A 27,682-nucleotide genomic window follows, 5' to 3' on the forward strand; every position below is an offset into this window, starting at 1 on the left:
GTAATAATGGATGTTCAGGGCTAAAGAGTGAACACAATTCACAATGACTCAAAGAACACTGCCTAATAAATAAACATCTGCTACAGAACTGAGGTTTGACTTAAATGCATGGCTTCTACATGAATGAGCCAAATGCCTTCTGGAGAAAAGTTTGTTTGGTTAACTAGGACAAGGATTTAACTTTTTGGTTATGGTGATAAAGAAGTTAGTTTGGAGTCCTTATGACACTTTCAAACCTAAGAAAGTGTCTTACCAATTGTCAATCATTGCAGTGTCTCAATCCTGGCCCTCAGGGACCCCTGCCCTGCATATTTTAGATGTGTTTTTCCTCCAGCACACCTGGTTCAAATGATAGCATTAGGTCCTGCATGCCATCAAGTGCTGCAGAAGTCTGTTAATCAGCAATTTATTCAGGTCAGGTGTGTGGCAAGAAGGGAAACACCTTAAACATGCAGGGCAGTGGTCCCTGAAGACCAGGATGGAGAAACACTGTGTGTGCCACTGCTGTTGGTATTTGGTGGATTGCAACAACTTAAAGTGCAATAATGGAAAAAAGAGGTTTAGCTCCAAATTCTTTAGCTTCTCCTCAAATAGCTAGAGGAAACAATCTTGGACACAGTTGGAGGATTCAAAACAACAATGATCTCAAACAAACATGAGAACTGGTTTTGGTTTGGGTAAATAAGACTAACATCAAGCCTCTGGAACGGCCTTCATTAATCCACTTTACACAATTTACCTAATTCGATATTCTTTCATCTGTGGTGACTCTTCAAGTTTTAGAAGTAAAATGTTTAAATTAATGAATCTTTCAGCATGATACTGAAGCCAAAAAAGTAATATCTATTTTTCAGTATGAAATTAAAGGCCCAGACCTATGATAAGATTGACTACATGTTGAGTGTATGAAAAACTTTGACTGTTATTGTAATATAGGGAACGTATATCCTGCTAAAACTGCAAATGTTAGGACAACTTGCTATTAAAGTTTTTTTGTTGCCCTTAAGTATTCTTTACAAAGATTTGCAATGTGTGTAAAACAAAAAACAACTTTTTATCCTAACACAAGGAGGCATAAAAAGACACGGGATATGATCAAAAAAATAACAAGTCAAAACTAATATTATGCTGCTCTAAGACGCTGTTTGGCAAGATGCAGCACTGACAAAAATATGGCAGTATTTTTCACATCTTTCAAGATGAGTGGATAAGCCAAAAGAGTTGAGGTTGCATTCAGAAGGACATTTAGCAGAAAAAATGTTTCCAGTGAAATTTCTAACTCAGAGGGTTGCTCCTAAAAAAACATGTGGTCTTTAGTTGCTCCTTAGCCCATTTGTTCTGTGAAGCAGCGAAGTATAGTTTAGTATTTGGTGTTTTCGAGTTCAGTACCTTCAGATACAGTTTCACAGTGTTGAAAACTCTTTAACTTCAAACACCCCGCTCTAACTCAGCTCACTGGATTATATTTCATTGTTTCAGGATTATTTACAACATGGTTGAACACATGCAGGTGTTTTCTGTCTGATTTCCAACAGAGGAGAAGAAAATACCTGAAAATTTATGAGAACAAAGTTTTTCAGGTTTAGTTACTTTAAAGAAAAACCTTAAGATTAAACATCGTATTATCTCATTTAAATTATCCAATCTATTGTCACTTCAACTTTCCCACAAGTAAAAAACTTTCACTCTGTTTAATGAAATTATAATGAAACCAGCCTTTAAATAAGTCAGTCACTTTCAGTGGCCCATCAATTGGCATTACTAGAATGAAACATGGCAGCTGAGCTTCAGAGCCAGAGGCGAAGAGATGACAAGTCCAAGCTTAAATTCGGCCTAATCAAGTTTAGTGAGGTGCTTTTGTGCTGAAGCACATCTCTTCTCATTCTTCACATTAGTTTTAATTTCTAAGCCTATTCTACCCACAATAACAGCACCAAACGTGAAGTTCACTCTGCAAGTCAGAAAACAAGACATCAAAGTTTTTAACACAGATAAGTTTAGTTGTCAAAAAATTTCAGCAATTCTGAAAATGTCTATTATAACTTGCTCAGCAGTGTAAAGTTTTGAAACATGTCAAATTGAACAAAAGAGACAGAAAAAAGCAAAGATTTTATTTTATTTTTGTTAAATATGCAAAGAATACTTACATAAAGAAGGAGATTGGAAAAATAAGAAAATATTATGTGGATAAAAAAAAATTGACTCTGTATAAAGTAGGTGTACCAGTATCCCATCAGCAACAAGCAAACAAAACGAAGACAACAACAATGATTTTCACTGTATTAGAAGGTATATTACCAGATTTTCTCTTTGCCATTTTGAATTTTTTAATGAGATATTTAATATTTAAACTGGTATGCAATAAAATTCCTCTCCATGTGATGCAACCACTGTGCTAAGACAAAGTTAAGTGTAGATGACGAAGATCCCGACTTTTCGTTGCTCTTGATTATTGCCAGTTTGTACATTTTGAAGAAAATCCTACTTTTAGTGAAACTTTATGGAAGAAACCAGAACTATGGTCATGTTTTCTGAGCCATGCATGACTGCGAGTTTATGGGATTCCTGTGTGGCCCGTGTTGCATAAGTTTTATCAGCAAAATGCATGCAACACTCTCTGTCTGCTGCAGCGTGTTCTGCAATGTGTTCTAACCATATGGACTTGTCTGCTGGATTTATATGTTGTAATTTGATGTTAGAGCATGAGCAGAATGCCTCCGTCTGGAAGCTGAACTGTGTCAAAAGATGGAATACATCTTTTATGGCGTTCTGTGATGATCAGACATCAAGCAAACCCCCACAGACAGAAGGCAAGAACAAAATTAGGACAGCTGCAAATATGTCAGGAGAAATGAAAAGACCTTGTATCACTAAACTGCGTAACTTCAAAGTGTTGCCAAATGAAGGCTGTGAAAGGGAAATGGATATTGCATTATTTTTTTTTACTGAATAAGATGCTATTAACTCCTTAAAAAATTCCAATACTTTTAGTTGATAAATTGCACATTTTAAGAACTTGAATTGTTGTGTAAATAGTACTAATAGAATCCTAAATCAAAGAACAAATCTGTTGTTTTTGACCAAAAACAATGACACTTGCAGAATTGTGCTTTGCAAACATATTCATAATGCTTGAACGTTTCCCCCCCCCACCCCACCCCTACATTTTCTCTCATTACAACTAAAGGCTGCAGTGTATTTTTAGGGTTTTTATTAAACAGACCAACACAAAGTAGTTTATAATTGTGAAGTGAATGGAAAAGAAGATTTAGAAATTTTTCTCCACTTTTTGTTTGCAAAATAGCCTATGTCTTATCATATTGCAGGGGGAGTATCTGTGAACACGAATCATAAACTCTTGCCATTTATTCCAAATTGGTTTTGGGTCTGGATGTTGACTGGACCATTCTAACACATGGACATTTTTTGATGTAAAGCATTTCTTCTAGACAGGTTCTATGCTTAGATCTGCTGTCCTCCTGGAAGCGTGAACCTCTGTGCAAGTCTCAAGTCTTTTCCAGCCTCTTCTAGGTTTTTCCCTGTATTTACCTCTTCCTATCCTTCTGTCAATTCCAACCACCTTCTGTGTCCCTCAAAGAATGATGCCACATTCCATTTCAGCATGAGGATCATTATTGTGTGCTTCTCTGTCTTTGTGAATTACATTGTTCACCAATGGTTGGTAATGAACCTCTGAGGCCTTAATGAATTTACATATCATTTAATTTAAACACAGGTTGACTGTTTACTCAATGTGACTTCTGAAAGAAGTGGTTGCAAATTGAATTTTTTAAGCAGAACCGCATAAAGTTTGACAGACAGATTCTTTTTTATTTGTATTGGTATATAAAATCTTAATAAAATATATTGACACTTATGACAACAACATGAGAAAACATCTTGTTTTGCATAGAACCATAGAATTTTAAAATAGTATTTTAAATATCATATTTTTATTTAGTCGAACTATTTGAATGAGCATTACAAGTAAAATCTTTACCCAAATACACCCACTACAAAGTTTTAAAAAAACAAAAATTGTTCATTTTAACCAGATGCTGAATTGTGCTCTACAATTTAAGCTTTTCATTCTGTATAAATCCGTAGCTCCTAGTTTTGAATGTGGTAGCGAGCATTTATTGAGTTTATCCCAAACACATAGTGCACAAACTTCAAGATCGTCTCAATATGTTGCTTATATCACAGTTTATTTCCACACCAACATTTTCTATAAACATCTGTTGAGGGCCTCTAACTTGAAAAGACAAGCGCTGTAAATTCACCCTGAAAAGTTTGAGGAAACTTCAGTTCATGCACTTGCACTCACCCACACATTTTACTGTTTTCACTCACATTCACTAAACCCCTGGAGATAACTAAAAACAGAAAGCTGTTGATCCAGGTGCTGTCTAATTGTTTTTGTCCACTGGGAGTGTCAGGAAATCAGTGATAGATGTTCCCGGATAACCTTATCACCCCCTTAAACCCACTACAGAGATGGATGGTCTCGTCTGAAAAAGTGGGAATGAATACATAAATTCTGCTGAAGTCAAAGGAAGCCGATTCTTCTGCTCCACTTGAACAGTAATGCCTGAAATGTAATGTGACATGAAAATTTTATTTAATGCATGTAAACACACCATCGAAACAATACATCTGAGTTTATGGGCTTGGCTGAGGGTTAAACCTCACACAGTTGGTGCGACAAAACATGTTTTTTTTTCCTGTTATCTCTCTGACTAATTAATGCAAATATATAGAATGTTTCCATTTATTACTTTTGCATCAATTTGTGTATCTGCGTCATTGTGTCTCTGCACCTGTGTGCTCCAAATTAAGTTAGGAATCCACAGGGTAATGACACATTCTTCCACAGAGTCTGCATCACCATCTGTTGCTGTGAGAAGTAACCAAGTCGCTGTCTGTGCACATACCCACCCCACAGGCGAGCTCCAACTGAGCATTGGTCTGCTTGGCATGGAACCTATCTGATCGCAGCAACAACTTCCACCTAATTCCACATCAATTCCTACTTAGCCACATTAAACTTCTTTTTAATATTCCATAAATCAACCATTTATTTACACGTCTGAACTGAATGGGAAAGAGGGAGTTTACATGGATGCTGGGGGAACAACTACCACTCTGTTTGTAATCAAGCGTAGACAAGACGTCACCACCCTGGGAGCTGCATGCACGCGCTGTGAATGTTTCGGAGTGCAGAGCCAAGTTCTGGACACGTCAGTGGCGTCATTATTGCAGCATGAATCACTTGTAACCCACCTATAGATCTTTAAGAGAATGGTCCTTGAGCTGCTTTTTTCCCTTTCCCTGACAGCCAACAGAGGTGCCTCGTTTATAGCAAGATTAACTAATAGAAGGTGAAGTAACATTTTTTTTGGTACATAATTCCCAGCTTGAAATTTCCCATTTTTTCCAATAAACATCAGATACTTGACAGTGGAAAAGCCGCCATCATTTAAAACTTCTCCTCACAGCAAAGTTGAAGGATTACAATAAATGCTAAGTTCTAAAATATATTAGATGTGCTATATTTTGGGATGAAATTAAAGCTGATGAACTTGCATCTTTTGTCATGCAGAGAATTATTGGAAACTTAGAAGAGAAACATTAACAACAGCTACTATAAATTAAAAACAAATGAATAAACCTAATGAAAACATTACTGTGCATCCTAATAGATTGCTGTCGCCAACATGGCTTCTTCCTGAAGAAACCACAATTATTTACATAGTATACTATGTACAAAAATTTACATACAGTAGTTTATGTAAAACTACAAAACAAGGCAATTTGTGCCTTCATGAATATTGAGCTTCAGTTACAATAAAAGCACTTAAAAGGCTATCGTTGGAGTAAAAACCATTAAGACTGTCCACAATTTTAATAAATATCCAACGATGATGATTCCTGCTCCAAAACCAAAACCTTCCAGCTTGACTGAAAACAGCAGCTGATCTTCTGGGCCGACTAGCTGCCTCCTGAAGAAAGGCTCAGTTATCAGGTGAGACAAAGATTCAGCTAATTCGTCACGATGACAAGGCGAGACTTGAAATCTTAAGACTCATGTACCAGTAGGCTATTTTGCAAACATGGTGGTGGTAGCGTCATGCTTACGGGCGGGTTGTACAGTTAGCTTGCATAAAATTGAGAGAATACTGATTGAAGAAGAGCTACCTCCGTTTTTCCCTCTGAAATTGGTGACTTTATAGTTGGAATATGAACACCTTTGGATGTTTTAACATGACAACCACAGCTCACTTCAAAACTGCTTCTGGAACAGCTAAATCAGGTCAAATTAATTGTTTAGAAAATAAACCATTGAAACCCCCAAAGAAATATAACAATTCTTGCATCTTATTAGTATATCTGACTATAACTTAAAATCAAATGTTATTATATGTGTGATAGCAAATGCAACTAAGTGATAAACTGCAGATGAGGTGGGAATAACACTGCAAAATAGGAACTTGCCAGTGGTGCAGTGCTAAAGGAAGAGGTGTTATGTGTTTTAATTTGAAGATGCACTATTGTGCCTCTTGGATCACTGTGTGGGCTTGCTGCTCCATGCAGTTATCTCAAGAGACACATTTTCATGCTAACAACAACAGCCGCTGCTTTCTTGTGTCTGACTAATTAAAAGGATGATATGCAACATTTACGATGGCTAAACTATATCTAGCTCGGGGGGGGTGTAGCTGTCACTTCTTCTGTAATACTAAAGCAACACATTGCTGGAAACATAGGTTTGCTTTGTGCACAAGATACAACTACCAATCAAAATTAAGGCTTGACTTTTGGTTGTAATTCATCATTTGACTAATATGCCAAAGTATTGTTTGTTCTTGTTTTTATCAGCTAGGAAATACTGGCCAAATGAGTGCTACAAAAGCCAACACAGGGTTGTAAAAGTATTATTTATGCTTTTATTTTCTCCTGCATACGTTATTGTAATAAAATTTTTATTTGCCACAATAAAACTTCACTGGGTCCCTTGTAGCATATCCAAAGGCAGCTGATACACTTTTGTTGAGGCCCTTTAAGTGCTCCCATGTTACACCTTTACTGATTTATCTGAACCATCTCTCTGTTCAGTGCATAATTTAGGTTCATTTGCTGATTTGGAGTTTTATAGCCCTGTCCTGTTTTCTTATTCGTTTCTGAACTAGTTGTATTATCACCAGGTCCCTGCAATCAACTGATCAGAATGTTTTAATCTGTGCTGAAATTAAGTCTTAAAGCTGAAGTTGACAGAATGTTTGCTGTTGTTAGTTCTTTCAAACTTTTTACCATTTCATCTACTGTCTATGAACTCAAAAGATAGAGATGCAAAATAAAACTCGTCTTTTAAGGTGGGCGTTTTATTGATTTTATCTTTGCTTTTTTCTTACTTTTATTTTAATTTGAAAAACATTCATATGTTTGAACATTTTCATATTGACATGATACAACAAACTTCTAATCCATTCCACTGACGCTCTAGCTATATGGTACTATGTGGTATGTAGGTGGGAAAAAAAGAAAACTACTTTTAACTTTCAACATTGTCCTTCTTTTTACCAATTTACCATAAGAGTCATATTTGTGGAGTTTACCAGGAACAGATCCTGTCAACAAATTCTCCAACCTGAGCTCTAGATTGCTGCAGCTCCTCCAGAGTTACCATGGTCTTCTTGGCTGATTCTCTAATTAATGCTCTCCTGTCAGTTTTGTTCACTAATGTACTTTTACAGGTGGGCTCCATTCACTAATCAGGTGACTTCTGACAGCAATCACTTGCTGTTGTTGATTTTATTTAGAAGTAACTGAGTCAATGAGGCTGAATTGACTTTATGTGATATCCACAGCACATTTGGGTGATATTTGACTTGCAAAATGTCTTAATAATCATATTTTTACAGTTTATTTCATAAGATACACAAGTTTGTCTTGATATTATAGTTTGTAGCTGTAATACTTTAAAGTTCAAAAGATATGGATTGTTTTCCATGGTACTGTATGTGATTCAGCTGTTAAGCAATTTGTGACCAACCATCTGTTGGTTGGTAGAATTATCCATTTTCTACAAAAACAGATTGTCCTTGACCTTTTATGCACAATTAGCCCTTTTGAAATGTAACAAGCTGGTTGTTGTACAAGTCAGAGTCACAGAAGTTAATAGATGGTAAGATTAAAGATAAATGGTAAAAAAAAGAAATAGCGAGGATAAATGTATTGTTAAATCAGTCAGTGCCATACTTCTGCATTGAAAAAGACAATTAATAAAACACATTGGAAGAGTTTCTTTCTTCAGTGATTTTATCTCCAGTGTTCCATTTTTACATCCCGTAGTGACTTTTATTAAAGATGTTTCATCTGTCTCATTTGTCTTTTCTTTTCTAAATACTGATGTTTCCAGGTGGATCTACAGCTTGAGCCATATGTTGCATCAGGTCATCCCAATCATGTCCTGATTCATGAAAAAAGAGTGCATTTTCTACAAAAATGTGACTCTTTCATTTAAGGAGAAGAAAATATTTGGATCCTGACAAGGAAGACCAACAAATTTGAAAAACTATTTTAAGTGACTGATTTATAGAAATGGTCAAACCTTCCAGAGGTATCAATGTATGAAAACACTGGAAGATTTACTGTTTCCTGCTCTGGTGGTTGAACACATAAAAATATGTAAAATTACTAATCCTCTCTCCTTATTGCTGTGGCTCACAGAGAGATAGATAATCAATGTGAGTTTGCCTAAAGCAAGAGCTGAGAATTGTCTATTTCCCTCATTTATGGAGCATCTTGTTTTTTAATTGAGAAATTATTTGGAGAGGAAGAAAATATGCTGGCATATGAATAACAAAATGTTTATTTTAAAACCCTCACATTTCCTGCTTAATAAATATCCTGCAAAAAAGCTTGAAGTTGAGGTTATTCAGACCACGTCTGTTCTGCAGCGCTCTGCAACACAAATCCAGTGGGAAGATGCCAAAGTCTTTTAAAGGGGTTGAAGGAAAATGAAAACTTCCTCTTTAGTTTTCACTATATGTCCGTTTTCAATGTTTTGCACATTTCAATGTTTTGAATTACAGATGCACAGTGCAAATATGTGCTTTTCTGAGAGATCCCCAATGGGACTGAGTTGCTGTTTTAAGATTCAAAGAGCAGTTTCAGAATGTATCTCCCCTTGTTTAAGCACTTCAAGTCCCAACAGAGATGTTAATATATTGTTTCTGATATTCTCACAGAGAGCTTGTTAAAGTGAAAATTACAACTACTGAGGCGTAAAAAGATTGTGCAGTTACAGTCCTCCCAATTTGACTCCTCAGCAAAAAGTAAAACAAAAACTTCAAACGATAAGAGACGTAAAATGGTTTGACATAAAGAACCCAAAGTTGTTAAATGGAAAAGTATAGCAGAGCAGCTATGCAGGATGTGGGAATAAAGATGCAAATGACAGGCCAAAATGGCTCTTCAACCGTCTTCAGTCTGTCTTTGGATAAAGCTGGATCATCCTTTTGGGCCTCTGGGTTGGTCTGCAGGCAACATGCACATGCATACAGCAAAGCACACACTCTGAGCCTGGGTGATCCAACATGGAGACCAGCTGTTATCTGCTCCTCAGCAGCTTTGTTGACATTTACAAACTCCACTGGCCATCAACTTTTTGAGATGCAATAAAGAAAAACACCGAAAACCATTGTGTGAAATAACAAAAATATGTAGCCTATGTAATAATGGAAGCATCATCATTTAGTTTGTGTCCAAAAGATTTTCTTGCTTCTCCAATAGATTTGTTCCCTTCTCAATAGAGGCCTGCAGAGAGCAATGCTCATTCATGTATACAGTGCTGTCCAAAAGTCTTTGCTCAAGTAATTTTTTCCCCCACTTTTTTGTACCTTTACAACCAAAACTTTTCATGAATTTTATTGGATTTTTTATTAAAGTTCTTTAAAGTAAATTGAATAAAATACAAGTCTGGACGAGATCAAGTGGCATTATTTTAAAGCAGTCATTATGTCTGAAAACCCCCCAATGAGGCTGAATTGAAACAGCTCTGCAAAATGGGGGCCCCAAAAACTCATTGCCAGTTTTCACACTTGAAAGCAGTTATGCCTTGAAGGCATAACTGAATTGACTAAAAGCTGCACTTATAAGCAGCTTTTAGAGCTAGAGTTGGTTTGGATGTTTTTCCCGTTTAATAAATATAAAAAATGTAAACCGTTTATTCATTTTAGTTTTGTTTGATATTAAAATGTGTTTGATTATCTGAAAGTGTGACATAAAAGCAAAAGCACAAGACGTGAAAGGGACCGAAAACTATTTTCCAGCTCTTTACAATCTGACCTTAGCTCTTGCACAAACATTTGCAATTGTAGTCTCATCTCAGACATGTTTTGAAACCCTAATAGAGGCTTGCCTTTTCATTATCATTGCCATTCCTTCTTTTATCTCCATCTTCAACTCAAGGTCCACAATAAGTCATTCAGTTCACTTACATAAAATGACTTTTTGCTAAGAAAAATTGCAAAAGAAATTTAAAAAAGGGTTGGTACGTTGTAAAGATAAGGATATACATAAGGTCAAAAACCTTATTCTATGACATCATTTTTTGTACACATTTGTTTTCCTTTGTTATTTGACCCCAAGCCCCCAATGTTGCACTTTGTGCTGACAGAGGTCTTACAGGGCACCCAGAAAACTAAACAGATGATTAATGACAACGCAAGATAAAGCAGAACTATCAACACAGACTTTGTCAAAAGTTGCTTTGGGACTTTTTTGACAAAAAGCACAGTTTTTAAAGCTTTTTCGTACTTTTTTAATTTTTTTTTTTTTTTTACTTTGATTTAAAAAAACGCCTCTCAAAAGAGGAAAATACTTAATTGTAGATGACAACTTCTAAGGCATTGGAAAATTATCCACGTCCTTTAAGAATCTCAGGTAAATCCAGTAAAAGCACATGTCGAAGGTTGGAATTCTTTAAAGCGGAACTGCAGAATTCAGGAATTTTAAGAAAAGCTACTTTTTGGATCAAAAAGAAAATCGCGGCTAACCAATCATTGTGTGACCAGAATGCCTAATGCCTCTCCTGCACAAACAACCCCCTCTCCCTGCCTCTCTGCCCCCTCCCTCTCGGCTGCTCCCGGCGCTCGGCTTCTCTTCAGCAGCGGGCTCAAGGACTTCAGCGACCACGTAGACGCGCAACAGAAGACTCTCCAATACCAGCGGACTGTTCAGCGCACAGGACAACTTTCTCTCGCAGCATCACGCATGGCTGTACCTTTGCGCAAAACCGCAACAGAGAGAGCGGCTCGGAAGGAACTGGTGGGACTCTGAGATATAAAACGATTTTTACAAAATCAAGCGACAAACTGCATTAGAGTGGCTGAGGAGAGAGAGAGAAAAAAGATCTTTGCGCAAACAAGGATACCCAAATGCGCATAAGGAATATTCCGCTGTAGATTTAAGCTCTGAGGTATAACCTGAAATTCCGACAAAAATGGATCATTGGGGAGTTTATCTGTCTATGCTCCTAACTTTTGGTAAGTATTAACTTCTCTTTTCTGGCCTGATTTGTAACCCGCTCCATTCGGGTGTAATGAAAAATATTTGGCAACATTTTGCAACATGAGCTTAAAATTGTATTAATGCAAATTTATAGCTAAGGCGTTGAGATGCGTCACTAAAACGAGGAATTTGTGATAATGATCCGATGGCACAGCCTAATATAGGAAACCACACAAAATAGTTTACTTGCAAGTGCATATGCTGAAGAGTGGGCAAGTCTGCCTCGGGTGCTTGTGTGCAGGGATGGTTTGACTGTGTGTTGTTGAATTGAATGAGTTGCTCGAAGAAATATTTGTCCTAATATAGTTCCTGTCATTCTTTATACTCAAACTAAATATCAAGTGCGCAGCTTTACATTTATGGTGTAATTGCTTTATTATTTAGCAAGTCCTTCACAAGCGACCACTGACAGCAGTACATCAGTCATCTGTGAAATATTGCTCTCTAACTGAATGAAGCTAGAATATTGATTTTTGCGGCAACAGTACATTTGGGTGGAGAGAAACATGCAGCTGGTTCATATTTTCATCTATTTTGTTTGGAAATATAAAGTTTTAGCCACCTGACCACTGTGATGGCTTCTTTTCTCTTTTTACCTGGCTCCAGCTTTCCTTCTTTACAAAGGCTGGAAAATGCATTAATGTATTTCTAATCTTTGTCATTAATTATTAAAGCTTTTTGTTTGTGGAAGTCATTCATTAAATAAATGAAAGGATATTCCAAGAAATGCTGAATGGAAGAATTTACTTCTTGAATCAGCGGCTCTCTGTGAAATGAAGTCAAATTAAAAACTTTTTTGCATTGTTGTCCAATAGTTTGAAAAAGATAGACCCACAAATGATTTCTGGTGATATGCTTAGGCCTTAAAAACGTATTCTCACCTGTTAACCACTTTCACTAAATTTTTCTGTGTCTTTATTCACATTTTAAGATTATTAAATGAAACCTGCCTTTGTGTTCACACCCTTCACTCAGATACCTTTTAATAAATGCCAGTGCAGCTAATGGCCTTCAGAAGTTTTTAAAAATAATCCACCTACATATAATTTCTTTTATGTCCTGTGAATGCATCAGCTTTGTTTGGACATATTGAATAAACAGATGAAGACAGAGAAAACTGTTTCAAAGGAATTTTCCAAACTTTCAATATCTCCCAGAAGACCGTTCAATCCATCATCTGAAAATGAAGAGTATGACAAAACTTTAAACCTGCCGAGACTTTGGGATCCACCTGAACTGACCTGGAAGAGCTGCAGTGATCCACAGCTTATCACATCAGTCCTTTTCCCCACAGATTTAATCTTCATAGGAACATGGAAAGATGAAAATGATTGTTGAAAGAAAGCCACGAGAAGTCTCCTTTACAGTTAATCGCAAAATTATTCTTACACTTGGCAGATTTAGATTTAAAAGTCTTTTCATTTAGCCAGCTAATTTGGTTCTGATTGGAAATTTTACAATTATAAATGAAATGAATAACAAAAAATAAAACTTTTTAAATTACCATTTCAGTATTTAAATCCTATTTGTAATTATTTACCAGCTTTTTTCTTTTTTTTCTTTTTTCCATTGTTGATTGTTGGGGCTCTTAGCCATCACCTTAATCTTAGGGTGATAGTTTCTCTAACTAGATTGATCCATCCCAAAACAGAATAATTTAGATTATAACATATTTATAGGTCAGTAAAAATCCACAATAAAGTTGAATTGAGAAACTGTGGCAATGCTTGAACTTTGTTAAGCATCAAGCCGTACAAAAAGTTTTAAAAAAATCAAAAGTTATGAATAGCTTTGGAAGGCATATTTATGTATTTGTTTTTAAACATGCCAATGTTTGTTGAATCACAGTAGATATGATGATCCTGCTTATTCAGCCGTTTACTGGGATCAGTTACCATGACCACACATTTAATGGTCAGCTTGTATAACCTGTCTGGATTACCAAACTTGTTTTTGCACCTTTCTGTGGAGTTCCTCTGCAATCTATATTTTATCTAGACAGATGAAATAAAATCACACATTACCCTCACTCTCTTAACTACTGCAGTTACCTGCAGGCCACAACAGAATGACCACAATTTTCCAGAAACACCTCTGAAGGCACACCTCAAGACCTCTGTTGTAAAAAGTGTCCATTAAATGCTGGTATTGAGTACTGCCTTTCAGGAGAGCACAAAGTCAAAGATTTCTCTGTGTTCACTTGTGCCAACAATGCTGCTGAAGGACCCCCCCCCAAAAAAATCAACAAAAGAAAACATTTTCAGGGATTGTTGCCATTTAAATTAAAATTAGGAATAAACTAACTCAGGTTATACAAAAATTAGAAAAATCTCCAGTTTTGATGTAGTATCATTCTAATTTTTAATGATGCTATTCCCATTGTTAATTAAAGTGTTTTAAACTGGTGCCAGAAAAAAATCATTCCTATCCCATTTGGTAAATGTACCAAATAATTGGTACATTTATATTAATCTTTTGTCTTACAATCAAAGATAAATAAAGAAATGATATTGAATAACCTAAAAATGATTTATTAGTTTCACATCAGTAGACATTGAATCAAAATATGTTTAAACTATTTCCTTTCAGTTTTTCAGTAACTGTTGTTATGCTGTCAACAAATGAGAATTCCATAACTAATTTAGGTCGATTACAAACACATGTAGGACACCTTATGAGATCATTCTCTATGTTTAGAGATATTTATATTTCAATGTAGCTATCAAATAAAATAATTTGCTGCTATGCCAGTTTTATATCCATTAAGCCTGCATTCAAACTGCACTTCTTTATTATAGAGGTTAATTTCTTAATTGGGTGCAGAAAGGAGTGAAAATCATCTAGAATTGTGCTTTATTTCCATCCCTTTGAGCCTCTATTTGCTTTGTTAAAGTTGTTTTTATCCTGGTGTCATGTGCTTGGAGATGAAAACTTTAGCACCAATGGTGCTCAGACCAGGTTTGTTGGTCCTCAAGAAGACATTGAAGGGTTAATCTGTCCATTTAAATAAGACGTAGTGTCAAACTGAATCAATGCTGCATCCAATGTTGTAGGAAATAATGGCAAATAATCTGAGATAACTAGTGGACTGCCCAGTTTTTGATCTTATCTGCATGATAAATTTACACTGGGACTCACTTTGACAGATTCACACTGAAGCTAATAATTGTTTAAAATCGAGTTCAACTGTTAAGAGTACCTCATTTTTTATGGTTGACGTAGCATTTTTGTGCAACGTTAACTTAATAGAACTTTCACCAGTCAGATCATGTTTCACATCATGTAAGACCTATTCGTAGCACAAAGCTGATTGCATTTATACTCCACAATAATCTAAACTAAAAGCAAAGTGAATATATTTGAATGGCACAAAAACCAGGGAATATCTTCCAGGAGTTGCCAACAGCATTTACATTCATCATTAGTCCTTTTACTCTTAAGCTTTTTCATTAAGTGTTGTCAGAGCTTTTTAGTGTGCTTTTAGTGTTTCTTAAGGATATGATATTTACTATTTTTAACCCCATGTTTTTGCAACAAAAGGCTTTGTCACTGCATTCTGCTTCAGCCATGCTGCTGATTTATTTCACTGAATGTTGTTGGTGTTGCTGGATTAAACTTTTTTTTCCCTTAATAAACACATATATGCATTGTTTAGTATTGTACGTCATTATAAACTAACTCTTGCATGGGGAACTGTTACAAAATCTAAACTATGCATTTTGTTTCACACACACAACCCAATACATCCCCATGCAGTGTGTGGGGGAAAAAACAGAGTCCTGCTTTTATAAAACTACGACATATGACACCGGTTTGCATTTTCAGCCTTCAAACCACATTATGGTGAATATGTAAACATTTGAATTTCAGAAATGCACTTAATTTAAATCTGCACATAATAGCTGATTATGCAGCATCTTACATAAAGATTAAATGTGTTTTGTTTATAAGTCATTGCTGCCATTATTTACCACACTTGTGTTAATGGTAAACTGTATTTCTAAAGATTCCTTTTTGACCTTATGAAAAACAAATGCCACAGCTCCCTTCCTGAAGGCATATTTCAGTGATTATGTGATTGAAATTAGCAGAACTTATGAACCAATGCAAGAAATGATGGTTTCTGGTTTGTTTTGTAGGGTTTGAATAGTATGTAATTCTATTAGCTTGACTTCTTTTGTTTTGTAACTCCTTTGCTGTTTTCTTGCAGCTAGTCTTGCTTTCTAAGTTGGTTGCTTCCCTCCTTGGTTTTACCTGTCATTCATTAGTGACTTCTTTCCCAGTTGTTTTTCTCCTTTTTGCCAATTTGTCGTCTTACATGATTGGTTCATTTTTCCACTGTTCCTCGTCTTTGTGTCTTTGTTCTGTGTTATATCATTATTCCAAGATGAATTTCCTACTTTAATTATGCCAGTTTACAGGCCATGTGTGCACCTGGACCTCACATTATGCATTGCTGCTCTTGTTTTATTAGGTCCTTGTATCCTGATATATTCCAAGACAAAAACTGCATTGTTCTTCTTATTTGTGGAAACACCTGTCTTGTTCTCCATTAAAAAGCAAGTTTATAAAAAAAAAAACTATGATGAGTAATATCAAGTAAGTGCAGAAATAAAGAGCAATCTTAACATGTTGTGGATAAGTAGAATCTACACTGGGGAGTGAGGTGGCTGAAAAATTGACATGATGGCTGAGGGGCTTTCTGTGTGCTATGCATATTACTCTGTCTACCTGTGTGGGATTTCTCCAAGAACTAGTGGTCTCCCACCATCCAAACAGCTGCATTCCAGGCTAATTGGTGTGTCCAAATGTGCTGTGACTGTAACCTCCATGGTGAAGCCTTTGTCAGCTTGTCTCCAGGACCTTTTTACTAAAAAGAGAGTGAAAAAGGTATAAAAATGTATTTCTGCAACAATACTTGGAACTGCAGTTTAATTAAGCAGTTCCTACAACTGTTTTGGTAAAGGTTTTTAAGCAATTGACTACATAGTGTAAATAACTGCATTATACACATTATATTGCATTTTATATGTGCATAAAATTAGAATCTGTAAAGCATTGAAGATACATGAAGTGTTTTGTTAAAACTGAAATTTAAATCCTCTGTAAGACACATCGAAGAAAAAAAATGTCTTGCCAAAGAGTCTGGCTGCTACAGTGTTTCTGCAGAACCTCATGTTTTTCTACCTTTCTCTTTAATTATTGAAATGTTAGAATCTGCACATTGAGATTCAGCTGATATCAATCAGTCTGATGTCTCTGACCTATAATGGTGACATTTTTCAGTTTCTCACTTTCTTGTCTGCGTGTGATGTTAAAATATAACTTTAGACAGATAAAGTTTGGAAGTCAGAAGCTGCCGCACGTTTTCAGTCTGAAACACACAGACTGTTGGGGTGTGCGTGTGTGAAAGCCATAGACATGCTATTGACTGGGAGTGATGCATGGTAGTAAAAATAAATGGGTTTTCTGCCCTAATCCATTATCATAGTGAAGTGTTAAATCATTGTTCGCTAATCAGTGAGAGTGTTTTTGTTTTGAGATTCATGTGATCAAATATGTTGTAGTATAAGAAAATGATAGGCAACTGATGGACAAAGGATAGTTTATTAGGTTTTTAAATGTTACTTAAATCTGCTCTAACCAATATTTTCATTTAGTAAAACAATTAAACCTTATTCATAAAACTGTTTCTGAAAAATTAGCACATACACAATCATGTGTTAAAGGCTTTATATTAGCACTTTAATAGTTTCCCAGCCTGTCTTTTAGTTTTCTAGCCCAAAAAGAAAAAGTCTAAGATGATATTTTACAGCTAATTATAAAGGAGTTAAGATATTACCAGAAGATTTGCTTTAAATATAGAGAACTGAGGGTGATTTAAATGCTGGGGTTCCATTTACATTTAACAGACTGACAGAGACTAGACTTCAAATTAAATACTTTGTTTTTTGGTATCTACTAAATGCATTTATAATCCTTGTGGGATTGTAAAACCAGGCAATAAAGTTACAAAAGCACAGCTCAGTGGAAAGTTTTAGGAGCTCATTTCCCTCACAGCACTGAATATTAGGGATGCACACATTATTATTCATGCAAATGTTATTTCACAGCCTTTATGAGAAACCTTCTGTAACCTTCGATAACCCTTTCTTTCTTTCAGGAGTCAAAAATTAGCCTCTGCAGTTCTATAAAATATAGGGACAGAAATGTTACCCTGCTGTAAGAGACACTGGGGAGTTGATTAGCAAAAGAGTCATTTTCAGTCACTTACAAAAGCATCGATACCCTTTGAGGAGGAAAGATTGCGGCACTACTACAAACCTACCAATGCAAGGCCTTCCACTGCAACGGATATTCTGGCAGGAAAGGAGAACATTCATCAAAGAAAAGCTAAAAGGCCAAAAAGCCAGTTCTGACCTCTGTAGGAGCTAGAAAACCTGTTCCAAGCTGCAAAAGACCTTGACTCAGACTAAGGTGCACTTTCCAAAAGGATGATGGCCTTAATGGTGAGAATGACCTATCTAAAGTCAAGACCTAATTCAAATTGAAAATTTGTGTCAAGACTCAGCTAGCTATTCATTCATTTTGTCCAAGCCTCAACAATTTTGCTAATAGATCAGCTCACATATTTTATACTGTAATTTTGTTATTTAGGAGATATCAGAGTAAAGAAACCTGACTTTTTTGCATGGCACCTTTTTGTTTTGTTTGTACATAACAATTTGGCACTACCTTGTGTTTCTCTGCTACATAAAATTCACATAAAAGTCACTGTAAATTTTGGATGTCATAGGACAAAAAAAGGAAATGTAAATGAATACTTGCAAAAAGTGTAGTTTCGGGTTTAGCTCAGCTATAAACTGCTGTTACCAAATTTAGTTGATTACAGAACAGGTAGCCTAGATATATGTGCATAAAATTAGAATCTGTAAAGCATTGACGATACATGAATTGTTTTGTTCAAGTTTTGAAAAATTCACTTCTGAGCATCTGCATGAGGTTCACCAAAGCAGAAAAATAGCATACCACATATTCTTACATTGTCTATTGTATTGTAGTGAGATCTTTCAGTCACATTGATTTTCCTGTAATTAAATATTGAAAACCTTGACTGGTTGTGAACAAAGCCAGCAGTTTGTTGGATCAAGTCTGGGTCATGCAACAACAACCACTGACAAAGGTTTTGGCCAGAAAAGCTACTGTGGTTAAAATTGGAAGAGCAGTCGGGCTCCTGGTGAAATGTTCTGTTTGTGTAGGACAGACGGAACATTCTGTGGTTTGTGCATGCATCTTTGAAAAAGCACATTCTGTTTTGTTTGCATGATTTCCTTCTAATGCTGATCGTGCTGATGTCCTCGGACTCCTAGTTGTTATGCAGGGTGAGATAGTGGAGATTTAGTATAATAAAACAGTGAAGCGTCAGGCATACACACTGAGAATAAATATTTAATATTGCAACATTTCATGGAAATTTAGAACTGCCTTTACCTAATTGTGCCTAAAAGCACAATTGTGTGAAGCCAATACACTCAATTGTATAAGTACAATTGAGTGTATTTATACAGTACCAGTTCAAAAGAAATCTAATTTAAAAATATGTAATTAATATTCATAAATATATGAGATGTGCAACCATGGAGAAAGATATAAAATAATCTACATGTATTCTATTTTCATTCAGTTTAGAAAACAACTAAGTCTAGTTTATTATGCGAAACAGCACATTTTTGTGATTCTATTGAGTCATTGATTTTGCAGCAATCCCTCTTGTGCAATGATGTAGCATCAGCGGAAGGGAAGAGACTCTTCCTTATAAAGAAGAAATTTTATTTCCCGCTCTACCAAGAAGCATTGATTTGATGCTAGCATTTTAAATTCAGGTACTGCTGACACTTACATTTGAATCGTTCAAATTGTCCAACAAACCATTCAAAGCCTGAGGATTATAAATGTTTCAAACAGAAGGTAAAAACTATACAGTAGTTGCTCTCATATTTTAGATCTAATTGGATAGAGGCCATCAGAAAACACTGTTTCCATGGAAAAGTGTTTGCAACAAATACAAAGCTTTGATGGGGTGTGTTAAAGAAACACCTATGAATGGCACCGCCCAAGGTTTCCTATCCGAATGTTGCCAGACTGCTTTTGTCTTTCTTCAATGGTCCAGCCTTGTTACCCAGCTAAATGATACACACACACACCCACGCACACACATGCCCCCACGCCCATCCCCACACACCCCATGCACACACCTGGCCATTTATGTAACATACAGTTTATTAATCTAGGAAACCTCCTTCCATTACTTTTGGTCTAGTCGTGATCATAACATACTCATTTTAAATTCAGGGTCAGCACCGACACCCTGACTGGGCTGGAGAAACAACAAATTGAGATTCAGTGTGTATTCTGACACCACCTTTCTATCAGAACCAGCATTAAACCGTTCAGCAAGTTAAGCTTCAGCAGTTCATCCGGTGGATCGGACCACACAGGCCAAGCATTGCCCCCTTTGAGCATCAGTGAGTCTTTTTTCCCCATGACAATATCTGTGGATCATTTTTCTTCTTTGAGTCACATTTTATAAACTGGTAACATCCCACAGGAGTTCTGGTTTTGGAAATACGCTAACCCAGTCATTATATTTGCTCTATTTAGCTGACTTAATAGGATTTTTTTCTCATGTGAAATATTCTTTGGTGCACTGTCTTTGTGGTGACTTGGACCAAAAACAGCAGTTGTGCTGAAATCATATTCTGCTCTAATTTTGAAATACTTTTAACACAAATTTGAATTTGACTTTGATTAACAGTGGCTTCTTTTTTAGCTGGGAAATATAAGATTCTTGTATCTTATGTCCCCTTTTCTGTTTTCCAGTGAGTGAAAGAGAAGGAAAATACATTCCTATTCACTTTTATTAGTGTTGTGGTGCAGTATATCCATATGCATGAATTGCAAAAAGCATGTCTCACAGGCCATAAAAGAGCTATGATAGCATTGCTTTTACATGAGGGATGCTGTTTTTATTTTTCTGGCTGGCTGGCAGGCAGGCGGAGCTCTGAACTGTTTGATACATCTGCAATTAACGCAATTCAAACAACGGCACTGCAATGTATTTAATTAATATTTAGTTGTTTATTTACATTGTCAGGCAAGTGAATTACTGCAAATTGGATATTTTGTTATCATAGTTCTCATTTTGAAGTATGTATCAGCTGAGTTATGGCAGCTAGAAGCTTGTATACAAAAATTAATTCATGAGTAATTTTGGTGTGGCATGTCTGGAAGGATCTCTTCAGAGGAAGCAGTTTATGGTTTTATCTTCACCATGATGGTAAAAAAAGAAGATGAAATGACCGGTGATGGTTGTTTGCACATTATATAAAACTTAATTATAACAAGGGCTTTTCCACACAACTGCTGCACGCGGGATATTTTCTTTCTTTTTTTTGCTGTAAACCAGAGATTACAATATGTGAAATTCCCACTGTTTATACTGTTTATTTATTTATGCAGACTCAATGTACAGGATTTCATTAACTTTTTAAAAGGAGAGATGTTATAGGTTATAGCAAAAAATGTCAATTTCCACCTGAACAGGTTTATGTAATCACATATGATTTAACAGATTATGACTTTGTGAAAAGCCAGTTTAATAATTAATTACATGCATTTTTGGTAAGGTATAGATCCTCAATGCCTGAAACACTTGAACCAGCCTCTCTGTCACCAACAACTATTCAGCATTTTGATTTTAGGTTTGAACTCCATCCCACTTCAACTACAGAAGTAGTCTAAACTATATTTCCATTCTAAATACTCTAAGTTGCTACCAAGAGATTTTCTGACTGACTTTCTTGTTAACAAGTAATAGAGTTTTGCTTACTCTATGGCTCATATCAAAATGGATTAGTTATTTTATTTGGGTGCATGTCTGGTTTCAGTTTATTCTTCCATGTATGCTGACTTTTAATTTTCCAGTGGCTAATTTTTATCTTGAGTCTATATTTCCGAAATATCTTACATTTTATTGTCTTAAATAGTTAAGTTGTATCTGAAAGTCACATCTAGGGGACAAAACCTTTTCTAAACTTTATCAAAATATTCAAAGCACATTTAGGCTACAAACCTGTTATTCTACAGAGAGTCCTCTTTTGGTCATTAATCAGACTTTGTTGTACAACCTTATAATGAGGAGAACATAACAGCTGGACCAAGTGTTGCTCAAAAAGGAAACACAAAGCAACAGAGAGGAACCAGCTGGAGGGCACCTGTCTGAGTGAGCTGCAGTAGATTTACAACATCTGCTTCATGCAGGATAGGATGTCACCTCCGTTCAGCGCCGCTTGATTAACCGTCTCAGACGAGGGTGTGACACTGACAAAATTGCTGCAAATTGCAAATAGATCTCATTTAGAAGTTAAACCAAGAAAATAAAAGTTAGGAAATCTTTGTTAAGGAGTTTTTGCTTAAGTCTTCTTGGCAGAAATAGTAGAATTGATTCAGAAGGAATGTATCTCTTTAATGGTCAGTTTGTGATAACACATTGTCTTAATTTGAAGAGGACTTTGATTCTGTCACTACTTAGTAGTAGCAAATCCCTTTCCTCTCCATGTCTTATTAGGAGCTAATTAATTGGATCAACAGAATGCACTAAGCATCTGAAAGTCTGTGTGAGTGATAGCAGTGAAACCTGAGCCAATTTTATATGTATGTGCCCCAAGAGAGGAAGCACTCCATATTAGGACCATTGACTCGATGCTGCAATGGTTCCTGAGGGATTCAACACTGCTGTTGTTATAGAACGGTGTGTGTGTGTGCGAGATTATGTTTTGAAGTTATTTCCATTCCAGTACACTTCTGTCTTTTTGTTTTCTTTTGGCAGACCTGATAAAGAAGTCTAAAAATAATCTTAAAATTAATTCAGCTTTATTGCAATAGCACAACTCAGAGAAAAAAAAAGGAAAAATGCAACCTTATAATACATTAATTTGTTTTATTTTAGACATTAAATTGATGTTCCAAGACATACAGTATCCAGCAAATGCATAACCTTTACTTTAAAATAGACTTTTCTTTGAGTTGTAAAATTTCATACATAAAATAAAATGAAACGAAAAGACATCGGAATCTGTAACCTAAGCACATTTATCCCTCAGGTGTAAGAACAGATTTTGCTGATTTTCAAAACAATTACCAGATTTACACTGATCTCTTTAGGTCAAGCAGAATTCTGAGTCCTTTCTGAGAATTTGTCGTTTTTCACTCACATTATGAGTTCTCTACAAAACTTTGTTCCTTGTGAATCATTTCTTGTTTAATTTGGAAATGTTTTTAGAGTTTGTAGAGAGGTTACGCAGGCTCAGAAGTCAGTCGTTCTACGAAGGTATCAGCCAGGAAAAGTGTACACACACTGATACACTAAAAATATCTAACTGTGGCATGAATAACACTGGACATTTCTTTATTGAAAATACAAGATAGAAGCGGTCAGGGAGGCTGCCAAGACCTTGATATTTTCATTTTTCACTTTCATAATCATTTTTAGAAGAAATTGTGGAACATTTGTGATAATTTGTAGAACATTTTTAAATCAAAATGACAACAACAGCAATTCTGCAACAGCAATGTTGGAACAATGTCAGCGTCCATTATGTGTGTGTGGGCAGGAAGAGGGGATAGAAAGAGCACGTTACTTGAAACTAGCTAGCTAATCAAGCTAGCTAACATTGCCATCCATCCATCCATCCATCCATCCATCCCTCCCTCCCCTAAATTATGTGTCAGTATGAAAACTATTGAATTTGTCACTGTACTAAGCATCTAAAAACAAAACTTCTAAACTGTTGTATTTCTATCATTTACTGCATTAAACAGATATACAGTATGTGTTTTTTGCATATTTAAAATTTTGGTTAATAGTAATTTATATCCTAGTCAACAAGCTGTTTTTGCACCTTTGCATCCTGTAATGATTACTGAATCACAGGATGTTAATATTCTGGAATGCATTGATTAGTTATGATAATAAATTAGGAATCAATTAAAAGTGTTGATTTAATGTGTGGAAAAATTAGTGTCTGTTTTTATTGCTAAAAGTGTTCAAGAAGTTCCTAATTTTCAGTTCTATGCAGTCAACAGCATTGTTTCAACTTTTTTCATGTTGACCCATTGCTCTGCGCTTCAGATGGCTTGCATCATTACAAGTCACAGCATGAAATCTCTTACTGGATCAGTCACCAGGGCTTTGAAGAAGGAAGGAAGCTTCTTAATAAGCTGGGAGTGTGAGGAGGGAAGAATGAGAACTAGTGGATTGGTGTGTGTACTTATAAAGATTTATCCTTCAGAGAAGGTTGAACACCTGTTTAGACAGTGAAGGGATATGGTGATGATGTGTGAAACATGAGATCAGGAAAAGCTGATCTTCCTCCTTATAAGGCCACAAACATGATTCAAAACTGAAGATGCTTCAGGATTCAGTCATAATCCAAGAGCCAGATAAAATCAGAACTCTGCGTTATGCATTTGGACAAAACAAAACATCCTACATTCTCTTATTGGACTTTTTGTGTAAGATACTACTTGAAGAAGTAGTCATTTTCTAACATTAAATTGTTTTTTATAACTTTTGCAATATGATGATTAATGAGCCTCATTTTGGAAATGGACACCACTGAAATTAGCAATATTGGTGTTTATCTTAAAAATATGGGGTTGGACTTAATTATTATGTAAAAATAGAAAATTTCCTTAGGGGCCTGAGGAAAAGTTTCAATAAGAAGCTACTACATGATGCTTGTAATAGCAATTGTGTCAGCATTTCTGTTGAATCTGTTTCTTAATGGGTGCTGTTGGCAGCAAGTGTTGTAAAAGAAAAAGTATTCCTCTAAAAAGCATTTTTTGGATGTAACATCCAGATAAATGTTTCATAGTAAATGTTTCTAATTTATTATAGGAAAACTGTTTTCCACGTAGTACTATTTATGATTAAAATAATATGTTTGAAAGAATTGTGTTTATATTCCACTTTATCTGTAAATATTTAATTGGTAAGAAAATGTCTCTACCCGATTATTCATGGTTAACTAGTTTATTCTACCCTAGATTTGACCATCAATAAAAGGTAAAGCTACAAAATTGTCTGCTTCCAAAAAAACTACAAACATCCCAAAACTGTAGATCAAGTGAACTAAGATTGCACCTATTTCTCCTCAAAAATGTCACAAAAAATGTCTTACTGGGGCGTGCCGTGGTGGCGTAGGGAATAGCGCAACCCACTCTTGGAGGCCTTGAGTCCTCGATGCGGCTGTCACAGGTTCGACTCCCGGATCTGGCAATGTTTGCCGCATGTCTTCCCCCTTTCCTGTCAGCCTACTTTCATATAAGGGACACTAGAGCCTGCAAAAGGGCTCTAGTGGGTACAAAAAAAAATGTCTTACTGAAAATAAATATTAGTATGAAGAGCAAAAATGAGTTTTGTCTTGGACGATTAAAGAATATAGAAATTAAAAAAGGGTGATGGATAGTTGTCTTATTTTTGTGCATGTGACTGAATTTGCCTCTCCAAAAGACTGGTAAAACTGTTAAAGAGTACTTTTCTGCAAACATAATATTTTCAGTTTGTCATTCATTGATGTAGTCAGCTTCTTGTTGAACAAATAAACCTTCGAAAAATGATAAAATCCTGTTTTTTTTAGATGGTCATTGTTTTTCTATTTATCCCCACCCAAGTTAGGTTTTCCCCTCTGTATTTCCTCTTCTCCTTTATTTTCGATTTGTTTATGGGAATGTTTTGGAAATTAACGTGAGATTAATGTGATTATCTTGCCTCCATTGCAGATACTGATAGCAGGTTTCACAATAAATGTATTATTAAAGCGCCAATTCTAAATTATTGCAGCCTTGAGGGGTTTCTGTGTGTTAATATTAAAGTGTCAGGTGACCTTCCTTGTCACTGAATCTATAAACCAATACACAAGACAACAACCCTTGCACACATAACAATCTTTACAAAATATAATTTTCTAACCTTCCTTGAATCTGGTCTATCGTCACAGAAAAGAGCTTTTTCATTATGCATGCAAATAAACACCTTTATGTGAGAGTATACATTCGGTTTTTCAGCAGATTAACACACCAGGAGACCTTGAACAGATTGTTTGGAGGTGACACCCACTGCATTCAGTATGAGCAAGCCTTGACAGTCTTGGTATTCAGGGACAAAAGAAAGCAGGAAAAGCAATCTATGTGATTATCATACAAATGGTAATGTAGCACACACTATAACTCAACAATGTTAGCTACTGTTGCAGAGTACTTTCAACGGTTTTACCCATGTAATTTAACATACCTTGTTTTCTTCGACAAACTCTTGAATTTTTCCCTTCGAGTCACTAAAAGCCTTTTTCCTACTGCAGGCACACTTGTCACAATGTAGGCATTCATTTAGAATAGATGTCAACTTAATGTTTGGTTGCCAGGGTTAAAATATCACTTTGTTTGCAAAAGTAGTTACACCCCTTCGATATTTTGTTCAAATTTTGATACATTCACAAACTTCACTGCATTTTATTGATATTTTATGTGGTAGACAAACATCAGGTAGTGAATAATTGGGAAGTTGAGGAAATGGATACACAGTCGTGATTTTTATGCTCATTCTGAAGCTGCCAAGGCAGAGAGACAATTACCCAAGTGAAACAATTGTTGCTGCCAATCAATTTTGGAAGAGTTACACAGTGATTTTCAAAGATTTACAGTCCATCATTCTTCAGAAAGGATATGTTTTTTTTTTTTTTTTTAAAAAGGAAAACATTTAAGACATTTACCAATCTTCTCAGCAGCTGATGTTCCAGTAGATGTACTCGAAGGTCAGATTACAAGCATCAGGAAAAGACTGAACAAGTATTTGTTTTTAGGCGTGAAGGAGAAAGAGTCCTTCACGCCTAAAAAGAATGTAAGTTTCTCAAGTTCTGTAATTACTTCTTTAAAATCTTCAAATAGAAATGTAAATAGTGTGGCATGCATTTGTTTCCAGCCGCATTTGACAATACTTTGTGGAACCCAATTTTACTGCCATCTCACTAATACTTCAAGTCTTTTGAAGTATTAGTTTAAAAACTGCAAATGTAGAGACTGGAACTTTGTTGTCATCATTGCAAACTAGTTTGAGCTCATACAGATGCAGTTTAGGTCCAAAACGGTTCATATCAACTCTAGAAGAAAAGCCAAACCTTTTTGAAGATTCGTCATTATCCACAGTAAAACATGTTTTGTACTGAGTTGGGCTGAAAGGTCATTCAATGAGTCGGAAGCCATTTCTCCAAAAGAAACATAAAAAATGCCAGATTGCAGTTTGCAAACGAACCCGGAACAAAGACCTCCATTATTGGAGACATGTCTTGTGGTTTGATTAAGGTGTTTAACCAAAATGACCATTGCTGACCACCAGCATTTAGAGGAAAATGGGGGATCGCCAACACATGTACATCTGTACAATGGAATCATTGCAACTCAGATTAAAATATTCCATCTGTGACCCAATAATAATTTTCTTTCAGCTCTGAAGGCAGGATACTTTAAACTGAAACTCAAACTGAGTTTTTCTCTTGTTTTGGCTAATACATTTCTGACCTCTTGAGGGGAAGTTGAGGATCCATATTTCAACCCTGGGCTGCATCATTCTACACCAATAAAAGGTTCTTTACAATAGGTTTTGTGATACATGAACCTTCACCATGTTATCTACAGGGTATTGTTCATGTTTAATCTGCTACTGTTTGCTGTATGTTATTCATGGTAGAATGTGGTGATGTTATTATACCCAGGGCTAAATTCAAACAAATTCTGATTATAACCTATCAGACATTGGAAACAAGAGAATCAAATCCTTTGACTACACCAAAAAACGTATAAGTTATAATAACATGGTTTAATTATTACTAGAAAAAAGCTGCTAGTCTTTTATGTTTGACTAAGAATTATGGAAACGTTTTGGTAAAAACTGTTTTTATGGGGCTCTTTATCTGAAAACCCCCCCCAAAACAAACAAACAAAAAAAAAACAACATTATTTTTTTAATTTTACAGTTGCAAAATTCAACAAG

General features: G+C 35.7%; 1 protein-coding gene across 1 annotated transcript in view; it reads left to right on the plus strand.

The window, feature by feature from the left end:
- The first annotated feature begins 11,192 nt into the window (after positions 1-11,192).
- The window catches only part of gfra4b (GDNF family receptor alpha 4b), a 45,933-nt gene continuing 29,443 nt past the window's right edge, over positions 11,193-27,682 (plus strand). Inside the window, exon 1 of the mRNA XM_044127139.1 lies at positions 11,193-11,549. Coding sequence (XP_043983074.1) covers positions 11,507-11,549 — 43 coding nt within the window. The 5' untranslated portion in view covers positions 11,193-11,506. The remainder of the gene's footprint in view (positions 11,550-27,682) is intronic.

This window comes from Gambusia affinis, linkage group LG09 (genome assembly GCF_019740435.1).
Source record: "Gambusia affinis linkage group LG09, SWU_Gaff_1.0, whole genome shotgun sequence".
NCBI lineage: Eukaryota > Metazoa > Chordata > Actinopteri > Cyprinodontiformes > Poeciliidae > Gambusia > Gambusia affinis.